Here is a 22,884-nt window from a genome sequence, read left to right as displayed (position 1 = left end):
TGTGAAGGACTACAGGCGTACTCTAGCTATCAACGCTTTCTGCGAACTCATGTGGGCAGACCAGACGCTCTCACTCGCTGCAACGAGACTGGGTTGTATTGAACAACAAATGAGATGTCTGCCATGGTGATTGCATGTCGTTGTTCGCGAGTCAATCAAAACAGAGACAGTCAGTAGTTAAGAGCATCGACTTGCAGCTATTTACTGGTAGTTGAAGAAAAACGGCGACTCTCGGTCACTTCCTCAGAACCAGTTACACAATGATGCCATAATCTCACCGTGGTGGCCCAATACTCCCACAAAAGTCACGAGACAACTCCTCCGCTTTAGGCTACTTTCCTGACCGGACCAAACCGGCCCACCCTAGCACATCATTTGGTCCAGCCCCCCAAAAAATGCAAAAAAAGAAGTTCGAGTAATCCTGGCAAGCCAGGCACGAGGTCTCAATTGTCCCCTTCGCGGATCGAACCTTTGCGAGGTTAGTACAATGATCGTGTAGATCTTGTAATTGGTGGTAACTTACGCGATACCTCCAGATTTAGTGACTGATGACTTCAGTCTGGCGCTCTCCCAATTGAGCTAAGGAGACTGGATTGAGTTATACTCATTGATGGAAGAATTCAAAGTTACAACTAATATAATCCCCACAGCACACGTCTTGAGCGAATATTCGGCCCATGACGGCACACTTGAAGATCGCTCGTTCTGTGTGGGGCGGGATGAGAAGTTTGCGGCGATGATTCATGGTGGGGTAGGGTTGAGGTGGGGCAGAATCGTTTCCTCGCGGTTTAACAACTGACTCAATAGCGCGATAGAATCGCAGAGACACTACTACGGAATCAACACCCACAAGCATCATAGTGGTAAGTATGCCCTTCTCAAAAAATCGCTTGATTGTATGGGGCATGCCATTCCCAAGTGATGCTCCCAGAACGCCGTTGTCCAGGACTTGTTGTACATTGATCAAACAGATGTCTTCGTATGAGAGTGACGCACCCTATTGGGCACTGTTTCACTCCGAACCCGATCCCTCCTCTTCGTCGACCTTGTCGACCTCGTCGGCCGATGCGTCTAGGGGTTCGTCTTCAGCCTCGTCCTTCGATGTAGTAGTGGCTGGCGGTGCAGCATCGTAATCCGGCCTTGCAGCGGTTGCCTTCTTCTCGGCAAGGGCTACCTCAATCAAAGGTAGAGCGGCAACAAGCGTGTTGTATTGGTCGAGATTCAGCGAGATGCCCTTCGAATTGTGTGTTAGTAACACATATGTGCAGACGATTGGTGTGCCTTACCTTCTTTCCGGGCTTCAGCTCTCCGGCGTCGTTTGTCCAGTACTCGCGAACGTCTAATAGTAGAGTGTTCTTGAATTCGCGAATGGTGATGCGTCGCTTGCCGCCTGCACTTAGCTGCACACGAAGATCAGTCAATGATAAAGCATGTATCTTTGTTCAGGTTGTCAAAAACTCACGCCAACAAATTTTTCGCCATCGTCATTTGTTTTGAGTTCTGGTACGACCGGAGTTGCGTCGTCTTCTTCATCCTCCTCGTCACCCTTGGACTTCTTGCCTGTGCGTGGTGCGCTTTCATCGTCGTCCGGCGCAGCGCGTTTCTTCGTGAAGCCTTTCTTGTACGCACTCCCGCCCCCGCGAGATCCACCGCGCTTGAAACCAGCCATTATGTGTCTGGATAGGTAAGATTTGGTGGAGTGGAGTGGGAGTTTGTATTGGCGATGACGATGACGCGACGCAAACGCGCTAAGACGCGTGTCACGTGCGGCAAATGTGACCGAGACGCGGACTTCGTGGCAGTTGCAGAGTATCTAGCTTAGGACATCCTCACTGATCGACAGCATGACGCTTCCGCTCTCCAGAAGCCGGTCTACTCTGTTGACGTTTTGATCTTGGAACACCCTGATGTCCATGACATGGATATCTTAAACTTTTTATTGGCTCTGTACACATTCCCAGACTATTTGCATAGACGGTTTATATCGCCAACCGGCCGTTACCAGTCCAACCATTCCAGACTCCACCAATCTCGTTTGCGATATCTTCCGCCGTCTTGCCATTTGCATCCTTCAGGCTTCTGATGTCCACCTTGTCCTCAGTCAAGCCTCTCATGATGCCCATCGACTCAGCCTCTTGGAAGACCTCAGGCGGGAACTCGAGCAGAGGATAGTTGCTGGCTAACAGCAACAGCAACCACGCAACCTCTCTGCTCTGTGCCTGCACCGCCGCATGTAGTCCCGACTGCATGTCACCAATGGGGTCCTGGTATCGCAACATGCGGTCAATGCCGACCTCCTCCTTGCCAGACTGATCGCTGTCGCCCATCTCCTCGTCCTCGTCATCCTCGTCCACCTCGTCGTCTTGCAGCATGTCGATAATGGCCTTGTAGTCGCCTTCGCGGCAGAACTCGAGAAACGCGCGACACTTTCGGTCTTCGGGGTAGGCTTTGAGGTAGCTTTCTTCGGAGAGGAGAGGCAGGATATCGAGGTCTTGCTGCATGCCGCCTTCATTGTTCAGGTTGCAGAGGACTTGTTGCGCGCCGGTCGAGGAGTTGGACGCAATGTTCTTGCCGCAGTTTGAGCACTCGGTGGTTTGGTAGGCTTCGAGAAGGCAGTCCCTGCAATGCTCAAGTCAGAAATAGTTGTGAGTATACCCGTAAGAGTCGCTCACCAGTGAAAATGGCACCCGCAATTCATCTGTACATCGTCTGGTACAGTTTCTGGCGCTGCGGCGGGAGCTTTGCTAGAAGATGATGCGCCGTTGCCGTACTCCTCATCTTCGTCGCGCTCGATCTCGATCTCGAGAGGATTGTTACAGGCGACACAGACAGACATGATGGCTTTGCCTTGTACGTGAAGAGTTCAAAAGTAAGTTTTGCGAATTTGGTGGGGATATCCAAGGGTCCGCAACTTTTTGGCGCTAACGCGGGCAGGGCTGAATGACATCAACGCGTCCTGCATCTCGCTCCAGCACCAAACACATGCCAGATCCAGCAGACATCAATTGTATTGAGTTCCATGACTCAGGATACCCAATGACGAGCCCGCTGACCCACATCCCCATTAGCTACGAATAAACTACTACACTACGCTGTAACCAGCTAGACGTGAATTGTGAGAGGTCATACTCCAGTCAAGTCTTGTTGAAATAACTGAATGCGATCTTCCCATTTCGACTCTTTTTCCTCTCCTCTTCTTGCGTCAAGCAGTCTCCCCATATAGCGTTCCAGTCCACCAGCAACATTCCCGCCCGATCATCCCAGTACCTCACAGCCTTGCTGGGCACTTTGCGCTGCCACTGCCCGCCCTCCACGATAGCTTTGGCAGTACAGGGAGGCCGAATTTTTAGGCGACCTTCATGCCAGCGACAGCGAAGTTTGAGCCACCAAGGTCGCCAGTCTTGCCCCCGTCGCCACGAGGACGGAATTGGAACGTCCTGCGATCGTGCGAAGACTGCGAGAGATGGGCAATCGGGCAGAAAGTGGCTAAAGAAAAGGAATCTAGGAGGGTTCCACTCTCCTAGGTCAGAGATTATGAAGGTGTGAGGAAGAAATGCCATCGCCATCCTCATTGCCGTCTCGTCCGAGTCCTCTGTCCTTGGCTCGTCTGAATCCCAGCTTCCTCCGGCATCGCTGCGTATGTAGGCCAGACGATATATTTCTGACAGGAACAGGGATTTTGAGCCTATTTGTGGCACTTCTTCCGCGGATTCATGCCATCTGAAGAGATTAGAGAGCATTTTGAGTCGTAGGTGTATGATGCAACGTGGGTGTCCGTATTACGCGCACATGTGGCAGAAGAGGGAGAGCGAAGTGAAGGCATCGCAACCGTTGAGAGAGGCTTTTGCTATCGCTGGGTACAGTGATGCCGCTGACGTAGTGTACTAGGCCTGATGTTGATTTTCATTCGTTACCACACATCGCTTTCGATGCTTTGAGGTTCGGTTCGTACCGTACCATACTTTATTACCGGCACCCCGCCTTCAACTTGGCTCGAATATGCCTCCCCTTGAGCGTTGGCGGAGGTCCAGAACGTTGACGAAGAAGCGGCGATAACATCGAAATCGTGTTTTTGAAGGCATGATCATTATACATTATTGTCAACCAGGTACTAAATGAAGCAGCGCTGGCACCGCGCTCAGGAGCACAAGAGTATTCATGTTGGGAGCTCAATCGCTATTCTACCAAAACAACTGGCGCGTGTCGTCTTTCAGTTCGAAACACAGTACTTATCTCTAGACACATCTCTGTCAGTCGCCGAAGGCTCCAGCATCGAGGCGGGCAGAAACTTACCCTTCATTTCTTTCGCCGCATGGCGCTGGTCCTCCATCATACCAACGATGCTATTCGAATTTCGTAACGTGTCAGGTTCGCGAAGACTTCCCAAGCTCAGCAAGCTGCGTATGGTTATGCCGCCTCTCGAATCGGAGCGGCAGAAGGCCAACTTCAAATTCTCGTGTAGAGGTAGCGCTTCAGAAGGTTGCACAGGTTGTCGCCTGGGTCTTCTGTCGAGGATGCCAAAGGCAGCTCCTTGCTCTGGCCGAGGGTTTTTAGGGCGGACAGCGCCTGAGAATGGCGGATGCAACTGCCCAGCAGAAGATGTGCTTTTTTGTACTAGCATGCGTGAGTTTTCGTTGTAGGCATCTTCGTAGCTGTGAGCCATTGGATGATCGTAGAAGGTGGCATGTTGTTGCTCGGGAATACTGTTGTTGGCAAGCCATAGTGATTCCGGAAGCACTTCCACATTGGGCGTCGGTGTCTCAAGGAACGAGCTCAATTTGCGGTGGACGGGGGTGATAAGACGTTGAAGGAGACGCTTCATCCTCCCCGGTTTCTTTTGTGCGTGTCCGGTCATGGCAGGTGGCTTAATATATGCAGGGCTTGTAGGGACGCGTGATGTGTGCGAAAAAGGTAATATCGCGTGCTCACTTGGGTGAAGGATGAGTGATAGTGAGTGACCGTATCGTGGGAGACAATGTCTATTTGTCCACGCTTTCTAGACCACGCTACCTGATCTATGAAAAAAAGCCATCAATACACAGAGAAATAGAGTCTGGTTCCGATCGTTGGAACTACTTTTGGTGTACCTCTCATGGGGAGCTGTGTGAAGGGAGAGGGGCCGAACACTAGCATCGTGCTGCACGCTACATAACGATACAGGAACAAGAAGCATGCCGAGACTAGACTACCAAGAACAAAATTCCGCCGAACCGAATTCCAAGTCACATAGCAACCATCGCGAGCATGGGTTGAGTACGTTTGATATCAACAATCATGAAGCGGACACCGCCTCACCCCAGGCAACCAAGACCCTCCAGCAATCACTCTAGCAAGACATCTAAACCCATGCCGTTTCCTCTTCCCCATATTCGTATAATAATAAGTCAAAAGCTGCATCCTCGACCGCGCTATGTCAATCTCATCCCCCACCCTCAGCGCCTTTAACTGCGCAACATTCAACTTGACTTTCCGCCCACTTCCCCCTAGCGCAAACACGATCCTGTATTTATGCTCCTCACTAATCTTGTGCTTGCGTGGATTCAGAAGCCGCGGTTCCGGCCACGTGTACACAACGCATAAATCCAACATCGTCGGATGCAGCAGGATGTTCAGGTGGTTCTGCAAGGCCAGCTTGTCGCGGAAGTTCATCTGCTGGCAGGAGCAGCAGCACCACGCGGCGCGGATGCGGAAGTTTGCGCGGAAGACGCGCTGGAGTATGGCGAGTTTTGCGTGCTCGGACACGGCGTTGGAAGGCGAGAGTGTGGTGAGGGTGTAGAGGTCGCGGGTTGGAAGGCGGGCGAAGACGAGGAGGAGGAGTTCTATAGGGAGGTATTCAAGGATGAAAAAGCGAGGACGAGGTGGAGTGAATTTCGCGAAGAGCTTGGATATGATGTTGGTCATTTTGGTGGTGTAGTCGATTGTAGTAAGTAGGTAGTCTTTAGGAAAGCTATCGTCCCTATAGGGAGTGAGGCTTTGTTAGCTACACAAACACCAATTCATAAGCTTCGCGAAAATGCATATGTTTATTCCATAAGTTGTGTACCGGTTCATGCATGCGCAACCAAACATCGCAGTTGGAGTCAAATGCGCTTCCTCGCGGGTGGAGACCTGCATACATAGTGCCATCCACGTTCATCAGGTAGCTAATTTGAGCTTCACCATCAACGGCGTCTTGGCCCAAAGAATGAAGCTCTGCTGATCATCCATCCAATTACCCTTCTCCGGACTGAGCTCCAAGTCGAAATGCAGAAGCACACTGGCAAGCACTAAACGCATCTCATGGTATGCGAGGCTGCAGAGCTGTTAGTCAACGTTATCAATAGTGTGAAATATAGCATACTTCTTCCCCACACAGTTCTTTGGTCCAAACGAGAAAGGGTTCAGCCCATCTTTCCTGTCCGACGCATACTCTTCCGCGCCCTCAGGCAAGAATCGCTCTGGCGCAAAGGTATCTGGGTTCTTGAAGTTTCTCGGAGAACGCTGCAGGCTGTAAAAGTTTGTCTGGACTAGAGTCTGTTGCGAGTCGTTAGCATAGTGGTTCGTCGCACTTGGGTCAAAGTATGGATTTACCCCACTCGGGACCCAACGACCACATACCATCGCACCACCTACAGGCTTTACCCTTTGCGTACCTGTAGGCAGGGGCGGATACAGGCGTAAGCCCTCGTCAATGCATGCTTGTAGATACTCCAGTTGGCTGAGCTTCGTCGTCGTCATGTCGTCCAAATGCTTGAATGCACCCCTGATTTCACTTTTTAGGCGATGCATTTTATCCGGATTCTTCAGGAGCATGTAAGTCAAACCAGACAGCTCCGTGGCGACTGTCTATAGTAGTACGCATGTCATTTCAGTGTATTTCCCTCGGGAGGTATGCGTGGTTCACTTACCTCAGTACCCGCACCCATGAAGGTGGAGCCGTTGTTGTGCATTTCCGTGGTTGACAGTGTTTCACCCCCATCTTTGCTCTTCTTCATCACGTACGTCCAGATATCGGGTCTCGTGGTATTCTGCGCCAAGCGCCGATCAACCTTTTCTACCACGAACTCTTTGTGATGATCTCGCTTTGCTTTGAGACTAGCTGGCATGATTAGATTGAGCACTCCTGCCAGACCCCATGCATTGATTATGCCATTGAGCGCGAGGAACTTTGCAACGTAAAATGTTGATCCGACCCAGTCATTGTATGTCGAGTTTCGGAGCTGGCCGAGATCTTCACCGAAGGTCAAGTCTGCCTACAGACATGTCAGTGACGCTGCCTTTTGCTCGATGCAACTGCGCGCTTACCATGACATCAAAAGCTATAAAGTTGTACCATGAGAGCATGTTCGTTTCATTATCAGGGGCTCCGGCTATCTTGGCCAATTGATCAACCAGTATTGCGGCATAGCCCTTCAACAACTTGTCTTGATCTCTGAGCGACTTATCACTAAAAGCGTGGCTCACCAACCTCCTTTGGCGGGCATGACTGATGTCGTCCGCTCGGATTATACCAGCTGGATCTCCAAAGATGTCTTTCCCATAAAATTCTGGAGCCTTTTGGAAAGCTGTGGCTTTGTGGCCGTAAATATCCTTCCAGGAAGTTGGGTCGATGTAAGAAAGCATGCTCGGCGCGAATCGCACGACAGGCCCATACTTTTCGTGCAGACTCTGCAACCAAAGATGACTATAACCGTTCAAATTATGTCGCTGGGACTCGATGATGGTCGCTCTGGCCAACCATGGCCCAGGATAAGAGCGTAGTGGATGCACGAAAATGTTGTAGAAGACTTTGGTGATGGCGCAAAGCCCCTACTGAGATTAGACGGGTTTAGTTGGGGTTCTGACTGATACCTACGATGACCAACAGGGCTTTGAGTATAAGCGCAGAAACCTCCATGTTTGTTGCGAAGCCCATGTTCGTGCTTGGAAAGCACAGAGAACCTCAGCATGTGTCCGCTATATACCACATTGTGTGCCGCAGGATGAATTGCGTCAATTTTTGCAGCGAACTTCCCAACTAGGAATTCACATTCCCCGCTTCACATGCTTCCACAAACTCAACCGAACCAGCGCCTACTCTGTGCCCATGTTCGTTCGCCCCATGATGTTTGTAGCACAACATTAGTCGATTGTGAAGAACAGGGCACCTATCAGCCAAAGAACTATGATCCAGTCGTTTCCGCCATGATGGGTCGTCGGAGCTTACTGATCTTTGGTCATCGAGCTCAATATTGGTCAGCCCAATTCTGCAGTCATACTAATAATACCATCATGTTGTGATGCCGAGCATGACTCGAGTGAACATGGCTTTGGGATTAGGCAGAATTGTCACAGTATCCGAACTTTCTGTGGAAAAATGAACAGCTCGAAATGTCTGAGGGCTGAGAATGGTGTGTGAGAGAAGCACTTGCTGCGCATTGCAAACAAAGATCGTTGGATGCAGTATCAGCACATCATTGCCGCAAAAGTAGTGCCATGACTTTACTGCTTTTCTTGTGTGCAGAGTGGATGCCATCGTATCTGGTCAGCTGAGAATCTGTATGGTAGGAGACAGCTTCTCCGCACTGTAACGGGAATTGTGACGTTGCTGGCTGAGAGTTGCAAGGATCACGATTACCGGCAGGACGAGAATCGGGTGAAGACCAAGGGTCTCATTGGGACCATCGTAATTTTGGAGTACAGTGAGGCAAGCTTTGAACTCGTTTGATTTTGGGATTAGGGACGAACGATGAGATGTTGTGGTTGACTCGGTGCTTTCGACACGGATAACGCCTAGTGCTAGACCCCGCGGTGCCGTACATACACATACCTAGGGCCGCAGGCATCGTGCGGCACTGCGGTACGTCAGGCTGTCACATTGACAATCCTCCCTTTCGACCCCACAATGACCACCGATGAGAGAAATCCTGATAGAGATCTGAATATGCGAGATTGCACTAGCGCTCGTGTTACTCAATAGAATCGCATTATTCTGATCCCCGCGATCAACTGCCCTGTGTCGGTAGTGAGAGTTTATGCAAGTTCAGAGTCTAGTAATTCTTGAAATTATGTTGGTGAGCTCACATGGGCAAGCAGCAGATAGTAGCCAGCGTGGGGCCACCGGGATCATGGCTCTACTTCGCAGCTTGTATTGACGTCACTGTCCAAATACGTACGCTGGCATATCCTCGCCACGTTGACACTGTCACAGCATGTAAGGAATCAGACAGTCGCGCATGATCTACTCCGTTGTTCAAAACCGACCTCAGGGTGTACCTACGGTACGTCTTTGGCTAGCTTATCCGTTCGCGATACAATTCGGGCAAATTTTCGCCATCTTCCTAGCGAGAAACTTTTTCTTCCGACATCGAAAGAGAACATTGTGTTCTGCCATCGAAATAATTATTCTGTGCGTATCAACGGCTGTCACCCCCCATGTCGTGTAGGCTCTGCGCGACCCCACAAGTTTGTTGTTGGCGGTGTGTGCAGGAACCGATGATGTTGGAGCGAGGCCTGTCGCGTGTTTCAGCCACACCTTTTGCATCACAACCTCCGACTTTGATGCCTCAGACAGGTTTCAACAGCACCAATTCGCTCGGAAAAGGATCGATCACCGCTGTTATTACTCGCTCGGAAGCCTTGCGATCCTGGACTTGCCTTGGCATAATAGACTGCGCCCCACGTGCTCTGAGGCATGAGCGGATACCACCACTCCGGAATAACCTATTGAAACAATGGCCCAATTGCGTGTACAGCTTTTCTGGCTGCTTGAACATCGTTCCAGCATTCTCCTCGTACAAGTGGAACAGTCTGTCACTGTGAACGAAAGCGGACCATCCTAACGGTAACATCCGAGCGCAGAAGCTGCGCATCCGTGCCATTTCTTCTCAAACTGCATACGCAGGTGTTCCTGCATCGTATCAGCCACTGCGCACACATGGGAGTAGCAAAATACCGCCGAAGTACATGCGGCTCCTAAGGCTCCAAGGCGTCCGATCCGTGTTCGCATGGCAACTTCTTGTTCTGCCCATGTACCAAGACACTTCAGCCTGAGTATCACTTCTTCACTTTGTTTGCTCTGCGTTCGCGCTACTTACATTCTTTCCTTCGAAAGCACTCTGCGAGTTGCTGCCAGCTGGCCTGCGCTTTTTTCTTACATTCGTTTAGCTTTTTATCCACGTAATTATGGGTGTGGGAATGAAGGTCCTCATGGGCATCAGGGTTATTGCCCTGATCTCTACATTGATAGTGGTTGGGCTGGGCGCGTGGTGTAAGACAGCCTCGCCTCCAGAAGATATACAATATGCTGACAGTGTCCGATAGCCAGATTCGTTGAGCAGGACATAGAGACGCGTGGAGCCGCAGTTTTACAACGACTTCAGCCGGAGGCGTTGACAGCGCAGGAATGGCGCGACTTCTTCATCGCGGCGACACAAGGGACCTCGAGAATCTGGATAACGATCGTTGCCGTAAGTTCCTTTCTGGAGACGATGCTTGAAACCCAAGCTGACAACCATAGGCTTCCATCGCATTCCTTACAAGTTTCTTCGTCGTTCTTTCATCAGTCGTCAGAGGCCTTAAAATCCCGGGAACCATCCGCGTCCCCGTCGAGTTTCTCTCCATGAGCGCCATGATCGCAGCGTTCGGTTGCTCACTCAGCCTCGCATGGACGCTGCTTGCCTTCACCAGAGAAGAGCTCGAAACAGCCGACTCTGCGGACCTTACCATGTTCACCATGATCCTTCCTTTAAGCAGGGGCTTGGTCGTTACCACCGGCTGCACAAGCTTCATCCTTCTCAGCACCAGCATCACAGCCTTAGTTCGTGCGTGCATGGGTGTGCGGGATAAGGAGAGCTGCTCCTTTGAACCAACAGCATCAGCACTTGGAATGGGACACGGATACCAAGCGATCGTGCCTCCTGCGCCGCGAAGCCGCCCACCTACCCTGTACGACCCCCGAAAGCCACTCCCGAAGCAGCTGGACGGCATGCCTCAGACCGAGGAAGAGAGAGCTCTAGCGCAAGAGATTGCGCGAACTCCTCGCACAGTCTCAGTATTGAGCGAGTCAAGCAGGTACTCCGGAGATTTTGAGAAGGAGGAAACTTGGCCATTAAATCCGGAGAAGACACAGGTGCGATCCATTCGACCATCAAGACCTTGGAGCGGAATGCCAAAGAATGCGAAGAGTCCTGGTTTTAACGCGATGTAAACCCGGTGCTTATAATCTTGCCCCTAAGGGCTATACTTAGATAGAACATGTACAGCAAGCAGCAATGTCACAGTCAACTACAATTTACTCATTGCTTCGAGCACTCGCGGATGTGCAACCTTGCCAGGCTTCAGCTTGCTCCAATCACTTTCGTAATCCTCTTCGACGTCTGGGTAAGGTCCGAGAGGCGTGATAGCATGAGGATTGATGTCGGAGTGACTTTTGGTGTACTGCAAGAGTTGTCAGTATTTTAAAGTTTGAGCGCACGAATTCAAGGTGAGACCTACATTCTCCTTGATGTGCTTGAAGTCGGTCGATTCCTTGAACCCTTCCACATTCCAGTACAGATTTTTCAGCCAATTGTTGAGCACCGGATAGTCATGCCGGACCATACCCAGGTTAGTCTTGAAGTGCTGAACATACACCGTGTCAAATCTGACGATCGTCGGATACGCCAGCAGGTCCAGCTCGGTCATCTTCTCGCCTAGTATGTACGGCCCACCGTTCTTATGGGCAAGGTCTTCGAGCTTGTTTAGTGCAGCAAATAGCGGCACGACGTTCTTTTCATATTCTTCTTGTGTCGATACAAATCCCGCTTTGTACACACCAGAGCAGATGAGAGATGTAAGCCATAGAGAAATCTCATCAATCTTGCTTCTCAGATCCTGTGGGTAGAAGTCTATTTCCCTAATCTTCTGATCCTCGATGGTTGAATCAAAAGCATGTGGAAGCCACTTCAACATCTCTGCACTCTCGTTATTCACAATACGATTCGTCTTCTTGTCCCATAGCAGCGGGACGCTGTATCTGCCAGTATATGCCGGGTCGTCGCGGAAGTAGAGCTGGTGCATGAACCGGCTGTTGAAGAGGTGGTCAGGCGTCGCATTGGGGTACGTTTCATCGAAGCGCCAGCCAGGCTCGCCTTTAGGGTACGGACGCACAACTGATATAGGGAGGGTTGAAGTGAGGTGCTTGAGGTGTCGAACAAGGTTTGGACGATGGGCAAAAGGGCAGAAGAGACCTGCAATGCGTCAGAAACCTCTACAGCATGCGGCTTAGACATGCAGTATACACACCTATGTACAAGTGGTACCTATCCTTCTCTGGCGGAAATTCCCCGCCTTCCTTGATTACTCCGTGCCAGCCATCGTCTGTACCGTATTTATGGATCTCTGTAGTCATATTTGGTCTAAGCGATCCAAGGAATGTGTGACTATGAGTCGGCAATGTTTCGTCAAAGTACCTTCAATCGTATAACATTCAGGATGAGACGCCAGCAGGTGCCATGAACCTACGGGGATTCGGGAGTGATAGTTATGCCGATAGGACGGGCAGAATGCCGTCACTGGAAGCGGCAATAAGGGCGGTGAGACGTGCGGAACTCTTCCGAGCGGACCTCCTCAACATCAGGTCAAGACAACATGGCAATGCTCAAGTTCAGCATTAATAGAGAATGGTCGTCTATCTGCATGGAAATCAGAATCTAACTTGCTCACGTACAACAAATCGAGTCTTGGCTTGGCATCGCCTGGTAGGCACCCAAGAACGCCTCATCGCCATGATTTGCTACGCCTCGCTGACTGGTAGAGGCACGAAGTATGGTCAAAAGTGCCATTCCATATACTGCCAGACATACTCCTGTTCTAATGAGACGCTTTACTATGACTAGAACCTCCATCGAGATAAAGGCTGAGCAAAAAGAAAGAGCAAAAGGACAGGTCCGGTTTTCTCCCTGGCAAGGGGATCGAAGTCTTAATCCTTTGCATCTGGCCGATGCGATGGGTCTATTTTGAATCGTCGATTGTTGCGCCTTAGACTCACACCATCTTCCTCATCTGTTGCGATGTTTGATCCTGCATTCTATCCTGGATTTTATGTCACTGCCAGTCTCGTTCTTATGTCTTCTTTTGTCGGCTTTCAACTACATCCTTCGTGTAACAATATTCCACAGTGCGTATCAGAGCTCCCGAATGTTCCATACAAGCACCTGGTCTACTGTTTCAACATGATCGTCCTGGCCTGAATCAGAAGACTTCTCGACTCCTGCGTATTCTTCCAGCTTGGGTGAGAGAGCTCATTCACGTCGAGAGTTAAGCAGCGCCCCTAGACGGTATATACGAGGATAATTACCATGCACTATCGTGGGAACGGGATGCCGACGGACCGCCCTATCGCTGGTTACGGATGAACGATAACTTCTTTTGACTTCGTAAAGGTCTGAACAGCTTTCAACATGTGGCACATCCTAGAGTCTAATTATGCCACTTTCCATGGGTGCAATGGTCCAGGCGCGGGGATATAGCTAAATGTGCACAGTAAGCGGCCACCAACACACAAGCCTTAGCGAGTTCGGACCAATACAAACTGAATGCGAATAGCGGGACGGAGAAGACACACAAGGCTGAACAACCACAATCGGAGAGCCTTGCCGCTCACCGTGCATGCATGATTGGATAAAGGCGCGCCTACAGTATGCTAGCCTTGTGCCTTCGAGCGCTACACTCAATTCCGGGACAAACAGCATTGTCGCCACCTCCTTCAAGTATTGAACATTGTTTGATGTTTTTCCGTCATGGCAATTTCACTCTGTCATCAATGTCGTAGCATCGACTTCACCGCGCTCCGTGGCCCATCGCTATCAGAAGTGAACGACCTCTACGCCGGCCGAAACGCGGCACATATCTATGGCTCTGAAAGCGACGATGCTACCTCCAGGATCAATATAGGCACGCTCGAAAGAATAAAGCAACGCGCTTCTCGCTGTGGTCTCTGCGGTTTGTTTGCCCACATCATCGAAAGACAAGGCGCCATTGGCCATTCCAAAAGGGACCTTAGCCGCCCCGATGTCTGCTTCGTGGCAACAGCCGGCGCCGTAAGCGCTTATTACGGAAGTATTGGCACGGTAGTACCTTTTCAGGCGCTTGGTTTTCTCCTGCAGAGACTGACGGTTACGGCCCATGAGAATCTGGATAAGGGGGGATATGGAGACTGTCTAGCTTATCTTACCCACGCTCTTCACGCGCAGAGGTCTTCTTCCATGGATGTAATGGTGCGTGGCAAGAGCTATGAGGCGAGCGAGGTATCTGGTACCATGTTGTTCGGAGCTAGATCTCGCGCATTACAGCTGGATGTCGGCCTCCTTCGGAGCTGGATCGATATCTGTAGCAACGAGCATGTTGGAATATGTTCGGCAAGATTGGGGAAGGAGATCGCAGAGTAATTGATATATGTGCAAAGTATTGTGACACACGCTGACCTGCCTTTGACATACCCCGTCCGATTTGTCGATGTCAAGCAAAGGTGCATCGTCACGTTCAGTGATAAGCCGTTAGGCGAGATACGATACATTGCATTGAGCTACGTCTGGGGCCATCCGAAGTATCAGAAGACGAAACTACTGAGGGAGAATGTACAGCAACTCGGCTGTGCAGGTTCGCTCAGAAATATGGAAGTCCCGCAAACCATCGAGGATGCTATCGAGCTAACGAAGCTGCTTGGTTTTGACTATATATGGGTGGACGCATTATGCATCATCCAGAACGACGCCGCTGATCAGCAGATCCAAATCAACAACATGCATGGCGTATACAAGACGGCATTCGCCACAATTGTTGCTGCGTCTGGGGCCCATTCGGATGCCGGTTTACCAGGACTGCGAGCAGGCACCCGGCACTACGAGCAGCGCACGGCGATTGTAGTCGCTCCCACCAATCGTGAACCAGGCATGTCCCTAGTGACGAGCGTGAAGAGCCTTCCACAATCTCTGGGCTCATCATGGACCGTAGGACACGGCGACATTGACACGAGTGTATGGAACCGCCGCGCATGGACCATGCAGGAGAAAGCCCTCAGTCGGCGCACAATCACCTTCTCAGAAGAGCAGGTGTCATGGGACTGTCCATGTGCGTCTTTCTCCGAAGAAGCTTTTTTCGAAATCCGCAACCTGCGCTGCCGATCCATCACCTCTACATCATACCAAGACCTCACTCTCTCCAGTCTGTCTCCAGAAAAGTCGCCGTGGGACCTTTATCGCAACCTCGTCGACCGCTTTAGCCAGCGCGATTTGAGCTATCTTGGCGACTACAACGATGCTTTCGCGGCGATCATTGAGATGTTCAGCGACACCACGGGCGAGAAGTTTCTCTGGGCACTTCCTTACTCGAGATTCAATCTGGCGCTTTCGTGGGACACGATTTACGGCGTGTGTAGACGCAGCGCTGTGTCGAAACTTGCCATGACTTCGCTGAATCGGCAGATTCAGTTTCCTAGTTGGTCGTGGCTGGGGTGGGTTGGGCATGCGCATTGCTCCGTTGGAACGGACCGCACCGAGTGGTATGTTTTTTACCGTTACCCTTTTTCACGGGGAGGAATTCCTAACAAAACTGACCTTTGATCTAGCGAGACACCCACCATTGTCTGTTACACGAACCGCAGTAATCCTCTATCATTCCTCGCACTTCAAGATCCCGGTGCACCGCAAGACTTCACCCCTCAATCTCAAACCTCCTCAGTAGCCTTCAGCGACGTAGAAATCCACCTGGCATACCTCACCACTGAGATTCTGAGTACCTACGCGGACGAATATCTCCTCTTCTTCTGGGCCGACACCGCTCGCTTCCTCGTGCGACCTCCCAACCAACTCACTTTTACAGACCACAAAAACGTCGGCACCAATGTGCAGGACTCAAGGCCAACCGTGCACAACATGGAAGGTGCATGCATAGGAACAGCTTGTCGGATCAAGGGCGAGCATTGGGCTTCGGCTACGGGAGGCTTCAATGAGCAGTGGTTCGACTTTGTTGCTGTTAGTAGACGGGCTGTGCGAGAGATTCCTGAGTATCCTGTGACCATCATAGCATTACAGATCGAATGGGTTAGTGGTGTAGCGTATAGAGTAAACATTGCGGAGATTGGCGAGGACAATTGGTTAGCTGCGAGACCGGTACGCAGTCTTATCGCTCTTGCCTAAGTAGTTTCAAAATTCAGCCTCTCCTTTGGACGATGCGGATGTGCATCATCTGATGGAACCATGTGATTGAGTTGAGGTTACATCGGCAACATGACAAGTTCATTGTATGAGTTCCAAGGCCAAGGGCCTACTAGATATACGTCTAGAGTTCATTCAAGGCCGCCGAGTGGACGGACAGAGTTGTTTCTTGCTATGTTCCAGAGCACTAAGGAAAATATCCCGTGACGCTGGCTCCTCGTCCAATACCTGTCCATTTCTTCTCTTTCTTGTTGCTCTTCTCAATCCTTCTCATCCAGTCCAGCGCGTCTCCGTTTAAGCTGGTACAAGATTTTAGCGTTTCTTTTGCGTCTAGCCGCGCTTCTTATGCTTTAAGGTCACATGAGAGGTTCAGAGGTGAAATGGATAAGATTCTGGTAGGCTCGGCGATTACTTGATATCGAAAGTGCTCTCTGACTGAGGACCGATAGATTTATAATGGAATAATGGAAGATGTTTTGCAACAGTGCAATCATGAGTGTGTGAACTTTAATGAACTCACATGCTAAACCATTTCTCACATTGAGTTTTCCTGTCCTGTAAAGCGCACACAACCTCAGTATAGATCGCACTCTGCAGTGCGTCGCTCTGAAGATCATCATCGCAAGAAAAGTCGCAATACAGACACTTTCGCACAATCTCGAGATACCTCAGACCGAAGTCTTGGATCGAATGGTGCTTTTCGTCTAGTAATCCTCTCGCCTTGATAATCTCACCGTGCGTACCATCTAGTTGGGTTCCCATGATATCGTCTTTGGTGCAGATCTCGAGCAGTGCAACGCCGAGCTTAGCCAGGGTGAGGTTACGAACGCCAACTTTATGCTTCAAGTCAAGCAATTCCTGTTTTGAATCGATGTGGCATGAGGTATTTTTTGGAAAGCGTTTGCTCAGATGTAGGCTGCTGAGTGCATCGGATATGTCGCATGCATTGGGTTGCGATGTATCGGTAAAATAGGCCACGTCCTGAAGCGTCCACGCCTGCGGCAACCAGGAGCTTGAATGGTATTGAAGAACCGCTTCGGCCAGCTTGTGAGCAAGCGTCATTTGTTGCAGTGGATTAAAGCTTTTAATGAGGTTCTTGATGGGTCTTGCCCCTTGTCGCCGGGTGCAGGAGGAAACGTCATTGACTGCGAGTTTGCTGGCATCGTAGAACATGAATCGCATTGCTGGCCGACTCTTGGCTACCTCGAGGAAGCCTACACATCCATCTTGACATGCTGAGGTGGACGAGTACACGCTTGTTACATGGCAGCATACGCTTTCGGTTGTCTTCAGGTCCAACATGAGGAAGGATTCGGCCTGTGTCGTTTCTGTGCTCCTCGTTGCGGGCGCTTGAAGAGACCTGACTTCGTCTTTTGGGTCATCGATTCGGACCCTTTTCGTTGACTTGGCTTTACTTGACGATGTATGGGTTGTAACTTGCGATATGTTGCAAAGCCCACGACGAAAGGCTTTCGCAAGCACTGGTGGAGGTGGAGACGTTGGTGCTCTGTATATTGTGAGAGACGTAATGGATCGAATTTGTAGCCATATTGGCACGTCGGTGGATGGCCTATGTATAGTCATTAGATGTATGGTTTCCACATATCGCTTCCGGCCGTGAAGCACAATCGCTCTGACATACCCTTGGATCGCCCGATCTGGTTTTGTTTGGCATGCGACGACAACATCAAGTTGCACATTGTCATGCTCGCTCTCAGCATCGAGCGATAGCTTAGCTTGATGTCCGCTATGTGAAGTGTTGGTGCAAGACCACGAGTCGTGGATCGATTCTCCAAGTTGTTGCGAGGCGAGGCGGATCTGCTGATAGCGCTTTGGGACGGCTTTGCGGATGATCCAAGCTGAGGGGACCTTGCAACGCTTTCGAATTCTGCATCTCTGTTCAAGCAATTTGCTCAGAGAGTTATTCCATATATTTAAACTTTCAAGCTGTCGAATATACCCGTTTTCCTTGCGAGATATAGTGAAAGCATCACAGATCTTTTCTACGTATTCGCGTTGCGATCGTTTTCCTTTGCCTAGGCTGTCCTGAAGTCGTTTAAGGCTGTTTTGTGTTTCACAAAGAATGTCGTGAAGTCGTGTCACGATTTTTCCGCATAGCTCGTAGTCTTGTTCCATAATCTCTTTTAGTCGCTCATCTATACGCTTCCCTTGCTTCTGCCAGCTCTTGTGCGTTGGATTGTTCATCATCTCCTCAATTTCAGGAACCTCGTCCGGGTCGGCAATAGTTGCCTGTAGCAGAAGGCGGCAATCATTGTTAAAATGAGCTGACGCTACGTCGAACCTTGTCTGGATGTCGTCTGCAACTTCTACGTGTCGTGAGAACGTTATTAACCTCCGCTTGGCTGTACCGTAAGACTTGAGAATCTTAACAACGATTGGCACGATACCAAAGACCAAACCTGCGATTTCGATGCCCGACATGGCGTAAAAAAGGGATTTTCGGGGACATGAGGGTTGATCAGGCTCGGGACAGTCGCATTGTTGGCAGAGCGAGGCGCAGTTTGGATCCCGATACGATGGGCGCATATGCACCTCCAAGGCGCAGCATAATTGCCATAGCTGCTCAGCCGCAGACTATGATACCCAACCATGTCGACATCTCACCGACGAACATTATCGATCGACTACCCCTCTTTGACTTATCACTTGGGCATCTACACATACCTGAGCATCAACTTAACAGCCCTGAGAGATTTCCGTTGACTTCCAAGGTTCGACACGATCGTTCGACAGTGAGGCCGCAGGCCAGCCGATACAGAACTTTTTACACCCTTTCGGCACAGAATTGACTTTAGAGACAGCGAGCAGATGTTGCCGTAGGGAAGAATCGCAAAACCGTGAAAATCGCACGCGACAATCAAGTAGTTCAGAAAGTCGTCATCAATGTCTTCAGTAGAGGCTCGCCGTAAGCGCTCGGCTACTGAAGAGGGCGGCTTGATGACGGAGCACTGGCAGGCTGAGGCAGGACGCTCGCGAGAAACAGCATCACCACCCACGGAAAAATCGATGACCCATCCTGTAGTCCATCTACAGCCAACCTCTGAGCTTGATGGGCCAGAAAATAGCGACAAGAATTTACGAAGGCCCGTATCGAATACTGTGCGAAATCATGAACTCCACGACCAAGGACCTATTGCATCGCTATCAAGGCCTCTCATGGAGACGTTAGGGCTCTTGCTCATTGATGTCAGGATGAATCCTGATGTGCCTCAATACTGTGGTCCCCTAGAGTCAAGCTGCGCAGCCTTATTTTTCTGGATCGATGACCTTGGAATGTCGCGAGGCCGTCTTGATGACATGCTTCAAAACTCCCTTCAGCTGCGCGATACTTGTCTGGCCGTTCTCGTGTCTATCTCTCGATTTGTCAGCACATGTACGTGAATGAACAACAGCCAAACTTTTGCGCCGTAGCTAATATGGAGCAGCTTTGATACTTCTGATCAGCAGTGAGCATCGACAGAGAGAAGTACTACAGTCAACGGGCATCTCGATTTCGTTGGAGCAGATCATGAATATGATTGAGTACCAGCAACATCAGTATACTCATCGACCCGAGCAGGACGCGGAAAGCTTATGTCAGACTCTTCGAATGAAGATCGACACTCTCATTATGTTGGCACCCACCCTAGCATCACCAGCAGAAGAATTCTTCGACGATGAGGAGCCTCGAGTTATCCAAGATATTGGCGAATACCTACCGGAACAGGCCTACGCTAACAGCATTTCCCAAAAGTTCCCACTGGCTGCGTTAGCAATTGTGTCTCAGTTAGGAAAGTTGAACTGGAAACGATACAATCACATGATCCATTTACAGCAAGAAACGGTAGAGCAGGAACTGCGAACAACAGTTATGGAGAAGGCAAGAACGATCTTTCATGACTCTGGCCTCGGCGTCTCTTTGCCAGCACAATCAGAAGTTGGGTTGAATATTGCCGAATCTGCACCCTCGGTGGTATCTCACAGGGCCCAAGCGAGCCACAAACGTGTTCCACAATTGCCAGCGAAAGCGCGGTCTGGCGAAACTTTTGCATGCGAAATCTGCAATAAACAGGTGCGTTTTAAGCAGACAAAAGCTTGGAAGTAAGTACCTCCATTGTTATACAACTCAAACTACATCAATGCTGACCACGTCGCTTCAGGAAGCATGTCTTCGATGACATTCTAGCATATTCTTGTTTCTTCGCAGAATGCAGCGACACTCACGTCTTCTACGAGAACAGCGATGCGCTCATGACTCATCTACAAGATGACCATGGCATGGATGTCCAAGTCTTGGATGTCACATGTCCTCTGTGTGTTCAGTTCACTTCCGGGGATCGTGATATCTTATCGCTCCATATTGCTCGTCACATGGAAGAAGTTGCTCTTGCAATATTGCCTACTGGTGTTGACTCGGACGAGGAATCAGGAGATGAGTCAACAAGCGACGCTACATCTTTGAAGGATAACGAAGACCCTGCAAAGCTACCAGGCGAATTTCAAGAGGACCCGACAAGGGATCCAGTCAGCATTGAGAGTAATGCATATGGGAGTGACACCGAACCTCCATCCGCTTCTGTCGAGTTCGATGGCGATGGATGTGTACTATCCAAATACCTTGGCGTCGTAGATGAAGGAGCTAACGAAGAGGATATTCGAAGATGGGGAGGTAAAGAAGAGATCATCGCGTCAACACTGGAATCCTGTGAAGGAAAAGATTCATGATTTATACGTCCGACGAAAACTTACTCCCCGCAAAGTGGAGGATATCATGCAACGAGACCATAACTTTAGCGTAACGTACGTCGGTAACGGGTTTTTGTCCAATCGAGACTAACATATTTTCAGGACATCGCAGTACCATTTGCAATTTATAAAATGGGATCTCCTAGAAGGAAAGAGGAGGAGAGGGGCCATTACCAACGGCCGAGTTGAATCACACCTAACTCAAAAGACAACCTCAGCACACTCCGAAGCGAGCGCACAAATGCCAGCTAGTTTGGGACCAGCTTTACCACAAATCCACCCCACAGACCCAGCAATCTTTCCTCCCAGCCCAGGTCGGGATGATCGCGGAGACTGAGGTCCGCGACGTGGAGAGCATCATGCCTCTGATGAGCATCACACCTTTCAGCAAATCAGGGCCGCAGCAAATCCCCTGTGAAGATCGAATCACCTCAACATGCGCACGTCAACAACTAAGAGCGTCGAGACGAGCCGATCGCGAGCACTCACAGGTTCCCAAGGTGGGTGGATTGATGGGGTTGTGACTGCGTTGCGGAACGGGGCGTGCAAACTCAACGGCACCAAGACTAGGATGGCGTTTCCTGTGAGACACGGGTATATAAATGCGGAGAATGATTCGGAGTCAAGGGCGATTGTGGTGAAATTGTGGAGGAAGCAAGATTTTAGTAGAATTTGAAATTTTATTTTGAAAAGGCCATCTATCATAGGAGGATTCGCATCAAGTACAGCACTTCAATTCCTCGCACACAACCCCACACGGCAACCCGCACTTCTCAATACTCGGCCTTGCCGTGCTGGCCGCGCTCGTTGCATTCGATGCATCTTTGATCTCGTGCTCAGACGAACCCGCAAGCTCCGGCTGCAGCGTCGCAGAGTGAATGCCATAAGCATGCAGACACTCCCTAAACGTCTGCGCCTTCTTCATGAAGCTCGCAATATCGGGATCGCTGACGACAATATGCGCACTCGCAATCGCCTTCTTCTGATCCAGACGCCAGACATGTAATTCATGCACGCTCTGCACGCCCGGTATGGACTCGAGGTCGTGCTTGATGTCTTCGATCTTGACGCCCAGCGGCGCAGATTGTAGGAGGATCTTGCCGCTGCGCTTCGTCAAGGGAACGGCGGAGATCAGGATCATAATGGCGATCCACATACTAACAGCTGGATCGGCGTAGAAGCGACTGGGCGACTTGACAAACCAGATGATGACGGCGGATATGATGACGCCGATGTTGTTGATGGCGTCGCCGATGACGTGGACTAGGACACCCATGATACCGAGATCCATGCCGTGTTTCTTCGGCGTGGCCATGATGTGCATGTGCGCTGCGTGCGTCTGGGTAGGGGAGCCGCTCTCGACATCGACGATGCCGCCGTTTCCGTGGTCATGATCGTGTTCGTGCAGGAAGAGCACGCTGATGATGTTGAGGCCGAGACCGATGCAGCCGATGATTAAGACGAGCTTGGGGTTCTCGACGGGCTCGATAGAGACAAAGCGCTCGATGGATTGAAGGGCGATGCTGAGGCCGAGAGCGAGGAGGAAGGCGCCGTTGAAGAAGGCACCGAGGAGTGAGGCGCGGGCCCAGCCGAAGGAGAGGTCTTGAGGGGAGGTTTTGCGCTCGGAGACTTCGACGGCGACGAGGGCGACGATGAAGCCGATGAGGTCGTTGAGCTGGGCATGTTAGGGAGGGATTATGCGATGATGGAAGTGACGTACATAGTGGAAAGCATCGGCTACAAGGGCTAGGGATCCAGTGTAGAAACCGACTGAGATCTCTGCAGCGAAGAAACAGAAGGAGATGGCAATGACGGCACGTAGTCGTGTCTTTCGTTCTAATTGAAAGCGACCATGCTTGTGACCATGCCCATGCCCATCGGAATGATCGTGTCCGTGCTCGTGATCGTGGTTATGCGAATGCGCCATGCTGGAGTAATGATGAAGTAGGAGATGTTGAAAGAGGAACAAGAAGCATAGGAATTG

At 50.5% G+C, this 22,884-nt stretch overlaps 12 protein-coding genes across 12 annotated transcripts; 3 read left to right on the top strand and 9 right to left on the bottom strand.

The window, feature by feature from the left end:
- Window positions 1-1,012: 1,012 nt before the first annotated feature.
- Window positions 1,013-1,669, bottom strand: SNOG_02595 (hypothetical protein; the record flags this gene model as incomplete). Its single annotated transcript, XM_001793145.1, has 3 exons — window positions 1,013-1,234; window positions 1,287-1,400; window positions 1,463-1,669. The coding sequence occupies 3 exons, from the start codon at window positions 1,667-1,669 to the stop codon at window positions 1,013-1,015; spliced, it is 543 nt and encodes a 180-aa protein (XP_001793197.1).
- A 227-nt stretch (window positions 1,670-1,896) lies between these two features.
- SNOG_02594 (hypothetical protein) lies at window positions 1,897-2,836 on the bottom strand. Its single transcript, XM_001793144.1, has 2 exons — window positions 2,673-2,836; window positions 1,897-2,627 (listed from the first exon to the last, which is right to left on the bottom strand). Exon 2 carries the CDS (start codon window positions 2,499-2,501, stop codon window positions 1,980-1,982), a length of 522 nt encoding a protein of 173 aa, XP_001793196.1. The 5' UTR covers window positions 2,502-2,627; window positions 2,673-2,836; the 3' UTR covers window positions 1,897-1,979.
- Window positions 2,837-4,250: 1,414 nt separating this feature from the next.
- SNOG_02593 (hypothetical protein) lies at window positions 4,251-4,855 on the bottom strand (the record flags this gene model as incomplete). Its single annotated transcript, XM_001793143.1, has 2 exons — window positions 4,251-4,288; window positions 4,336-4,855. 2 exons carry the CDS (start codon window positions 4,853-4,855, stop codon window positions 4,251-4,253), a joined length of 558 nt encoding a protein of 185 aa, XP_001793195.1.
- A 410-nt stretch (window positions 4,856-5,265) lies between these two features.
- On the bottom strand, window positions 5,266-5,901 carry SNOG_02592 (hypothetical protein; the record flags this gene model as incomplete). The annotated part of the gene is made up of 1 exon (XM_001793142.1): window positions 5,266-5,901. One exon carries the CDS (start codon window positions 5,899-5,901, stop codon window positions 5,266-5,268), a length of 636 nt encoding a protein of 211 aa, XP_001793194.1.
- On the bottom strand, window positions 5,894-7,602 carry SNOG_02591 (hypothetical protein; the record flags this gene model as incomplete). Its single annotated transcript, XM_001793141.1, has 6 exons — window positions 5,894-6,292; window positions 6,341-6,480; window positions 6,598-6,608; window positions 6,633-6,825; window positions 6,888-7,232; window positions 7,285-7,602. 6 exons carry the CDS (start codon window positions 7,600-7,602, stop codon window positions 6,136-6,138), a joined length of 1,164 nt encoding a protein of 387 aa, XP_001793193.1. The 3' UTR covers window positions 5,894-6,135.
- A 901-nt stretch (window positions 7,603-8,503) lies between these two features.
- On the bottom strand, window positions 8,504-8,804 carry SNOG_02590 (hypothetical protein; the record flags this gene model as incomplete). Its single annotated transcript, XM_001793140.1, has 2 exons — window positions 8,504-8,670; window positions 8,789-8,804. The coding sequence occupies 2 exons, from the start codon at window positions 8,802-8,804 to the stop codon at window positions 8,504-8,506; spliced, it is 183 nt and encodes a 60-aa protein (XP_001793192.1).
- Window positions 8,805-10,143: 1,339 nt separating this feature from the next.
- On the top strand, window positions 10,144-11,167 carry SNOG_02589 (hypothetical protein; the record flags this gene model as incomplete). Its single annotated transcript, XM_001793139.1, has 3 exons — window positions 10,144-10,228; window positions 10,282-10,427; window positions 10,478-11,167. 3 exons carry the CDS (start codon window positions 10,144-10,146, stop codon window positions 11,165-11,167), a joined length of 921 nt encoding a protein of 306 aa, XP_001793191.1.
- A 77-nt stretch (window positions 11,168-11,244) lies between these two features.
- SNOG_02588 (hypothetical protein) lies at window positions 11,245-12,349 on the bottom strand (the record flags this gene model as incomplete). Its single annotated transcript, XM_001793138.1, has 3 exons — window positions 11,245-11,397; window positions 11,455-12,188; window positions 12,244-12,349. The coding sequence occupies 3 exons, from the start codon at window positions 12,347-12,349 to the stop codon at window positions 11,245-11,247; spliced, it is 993 nt and encodes a 330-aa protein (XP_001793190.1).
- Window positions 12,350-14,612: 2,263 nt separating this feature from the next.
- SNOG_02587 (hypothetical protein) lies at window positions 14,613-16,136 on the top strand (the record flags this gene model as incomplete). Its single annotated transcript, XM_001793137.1, has 3 exons — window positions 14,613-15,349; window positions 15,423-15,499; window positions 15,682-16,136. 3 exons carry the CDS (start codon window positions 14,613-14,615, stop codon window positions 16,134-16,136), a joined length of 1,269 nt encoding a protein of 422 aa, XP_001793189.1.
- A 534-nt stretch (window positions 16,137-16,670) lies between these two features.
- SNOG_02586 (hypothetical protein) lies at window positions 16,671-18,596 on the bottom strand (the record flags this gene model as incomplete). Its single annotated transcript, XM_001793136.1, has 3 exons — window positions 16,671-17,724; window positions 17,797-18,042; window positions 18,115-18,596. The coding sequence occupies 3 exons, from the start codon at window positions 18,594-18,596 to the stop codon at window positions 16,671-16,673; spliced, it is 1,782 nt and encodes a 593-aa protein (XP_001793188.1).
- A 462-nt stretch (window positions 18,597-19,058) lies between these two features.
- On the top strand, window positions 19,059-20,879 carry SNOG_02585 (hypothetical protein; the record flags this gene model as incomplete). The annotated part of the gene is made up of 3 exons (XM_001793135.1): window positions 19,059-19,548; window positions 19,601-20,255; window positions 20,315-20,879. 3 exons carry the CDS (start codon window positions 19,059-19,061, stop codon window positions 20,877-20,879), a joined length of 1,710 nt encoding a protein of 569 aa, XP_001793187.1.
- Window positions 20,880-21,618: 739 nt separating this feature from the next.
- Window positions 21,619-22,827, bottom strand: SNOG_02584 (hypothetical protein; the record flags this gene model as incomplete). The annotated part of the gene is made up of 2 exons (XM_001793134.1): window positions 21,619-22,575; window positions 22,621-22,827. 2 exons carry the CDS (start codon window positions 22,825-22,827, stop codon window positions 21,619-21,621), a joined length of 1,164 nt encoding a protein of 387 aa, XP_001793186.1.
- Window positions 22,828-22,884: the final 57 nt, after the last annotated feature.

The sequence above is a fragment of the Parastagonospora nodorum genome (assembly GCF_000146915.1).
Source record: "Parastagonospora nodorum SN15 chromosome Unknown scaffold_4, whole genome shotgun sequence".
In the NCBI taxonomy this organism is placed as follows: Eukaryota; Fungi; Ascomycota; class Dothideomycetes; order Pleosporales; family Phaeosphaeriaceae; genus Parastagonospora; species Parastagonospora nodorum.
Note: the sequence above shows the minus strand (reverse complement) of the source record. Positions and strands in the feature narration are given on the sequence as shown.